General features: G+C 29.9%; 1 protein-coding gene across 25 annotated transcripts in view; it reads left to right on the top strand.

Annotated features, from left to right (window-relative positions):
• LOC127070722 (sodium/potassium-transporting ATPase subunit alpha) overlaps window positions 1-2,500 on the top strand; it is a 94,712-nt gene that overhangs the window by 819 nt on the left and 91,393 nt on the right. For all 25 annotated transcript variants that reach the window (XM_051009032.1, XM_051009031.1, XM_051009050.1 and 22 more), the window contains exon 1: window positions 1-76. This exon is cut by the window's left edge. In XM_051009032.1, coding sequence (XP_050864989.1) covers window positions 47-76 — 30 coding nt within the window. In that variant the 5' untranslated portion in view covers window positions 1-46. The remainder of the gene's footprint in view (window positions 77-2,500) is intronic.

The raw sequence follows: 2,500 nt of genomic DNA, 5'->3' as shown, positions 1-2,500 counted from the left end.
AGGTAGTCGACAACATCTTCGCTCGACGACCATCGTTGTTGTCAAGATGGCGTCGAAAGGGAAGCTGGCCACCGAAGTAAGTCCATTTATATTTTTCTTTTGTTCTATTAATTTGTCTAAACGATATATCGTCAAATAATTTTCATGGAGTAAATGCGAAATAGAAGTAGATTAAGATGTTCGTATTAACGATATTGTTAGGAAAGAAATCGACAACGTGTTTATCTTGAAAAAATAGAGAAATATATCCGAGGAGATAGAAGATTAACGAAATGCGATCACACCATCACGATCTATAGATATATACGTATATATATATATACATACATATATGTATGTATGTATGTATGTAGATACACACCGAGATATATTCGTATGTGTGTGTATATATATATATACGTAATCAAATTAGATTTTGCGATTCATTTCTTTTCTTTTTTTTTCTTTTTTTTTTCAACGATTACGAGTGGTCAGATACAGGAAACATAACGTTCGTTGGTTAAACCACGCCCTTCCTTCGTTCGTTTCTCGAACGTTTCTATTTGTATTTTTCCTCGTTTGTTTTCTTTTCTTTTTTTTTTTTATTTTTTTATTTTCTCTTTCTTTTCCTCAGTTTCCACGTAACCTCAAAGACGTAGTTGTTCGTCGTATTTTTCGTTCAATAATCTATAAACCATATCGATTTTTAAAACATTTGAGATTTTTTTTTTAGATCTTTTGATAATTTTTATTTCTTTGAATTCGAACGATGTGACAAATGCAAATGAATTTATCGTTTTCGCATCTTCGATCCCTTGACAATGAAAGAATTGTAATCGTGTAACAGTCGAACAATTATTGTCGACATTGTAGTACATTGACCCAAGATCATTTTTTCTTTCATTATCTTTTAGCTACGTAATGTCAATGATAAGGATAATCTTAATGAGACTAGCATGCCATTCTCTAAGAGATGCATCGTTGCGACGTGGCCTTTGTAACTATAATTCCTCGTTCATTCCATGTTATTAAGTAGGATAAATAAGACAGATAATAGAGATTGGAGTAACGAAAATTCTTTCTTAAATAGGATAATTCAATCTTAGATAAGATAGACGTATCGATAGAATTTTTTTTTCATTTCGATTTTTTGATTTCTTTTTTTTTTTTTTTGATTTCAATTCTTCGTCATTCCGAAAAAGAAGTGTTAATCGCTGTAATATTATCGTTTATTTTTCTTTCTTTCTTTCTTTCTTTCTTTCATTTTTAGACGTAATCGTTCGATTACAATCGTGAAGATTTGTTTCTTTCTTTTTATGAAGTATTTCGTCGTAGTTTTTAACGGACGAGAAAATGGCGGGAGAACGTTAGTGGTAACCGCGGAATTCAAATCCGTGAATAAGCGTATGAGTAACAACATGGGCACAGTGGTTCTCACTCCTTCGGAAATTTCACGTATTTCTTTTGAGAATTAATATATGCAAATATGTATATGTGTCGATAGTTCGAACTATACAATTTTAATATAGCAATATAAAATAAAATAATATATAGTAATTAAAGACTATATTGTCCCGAAAGATTTCGATATAATATATTTCAGGAGTCTTCATCGAGTGAATCGATCTACCCATGAGCAAATTAACAACATTCTTTTCTCTTCTTTTTAATTTCCATTCTCACACTCGGATATTGTTTTAACGTGGTTTTTATTTTGAGAATCACTGATATGATGAAAGCAAATTAAGGATGGATAGATAGGACAGAGAGGAAAAAGAAAAGGAAGCTTTTTTTTAACTACGATATTTATTAACGCTCATCGAGTACGTTTGAACGTTGTTCGTAAAACAGTCATCCGATTTTTTTTTTTTTTTCATTTTCTCCCATTCGAATAGAAGGGATTTCGTAGACTCAGTTCGATTCGATTCGATTCGATTCGATTCGATTCGATTCGATTGTCGTTCTTCTTGTGCTTAAATACCAGTCAGGATTTTCTAACGACGATCCTCTTTTTTCTCACACCCTTTACTTCCTTTCACTCATCGGTTGTATTTCTTCGTTGTATTCAATCGTTCGTTCCATTTTTTTACTTTTTCTTGATTCTTTTTTTCCTTTTGTTTCTTTTTTTTTTATTTCTTTTTTCTTTTTTTGCTCGGCATTGTTTTTTCCTCTCACTGTAATAAGATAACCTATAAATATTTAATAAAGATGACTCCGTTTTTAATTGGGATACAATTAGATATAACAATATATATATATAATATATATATAATATATATATATATAAAAGAAAAAAAGAAAAAAGAAAAAAGGAAACGAAAAATAACATGCGCTATTAAAAGTGTCTTATAGTTATAATAGATCAGTTTTCAAATACTTCATCGTATTATTGAGTGAGCAAGCATACCTTATATATATATATATATGTATATATATATACACACATATATATATATGTATGTACAATAAAAAGAATAAACAAGAAACATAACGAATGAACATAATAACTCGAGTGATACGA

Source organism: Vespula vulgaris, chromosome 19 (assembly GCF_905475345.1).
Source record: "Vespula vulgaris chromosome 19, iyVesVulg1.1, whole genome shotgun sequence".
Lineage (NCBI taxonomy): Eukaryota > Metazoa > Arthropoda > Insecta > Hymenoptera > Vespidae > Vespula > Vespula vulgaris.
Note: the sequence above shows the minus strand (reverse complement) of the source record. Positions and strands in the feature narration are given on the sequence as shown.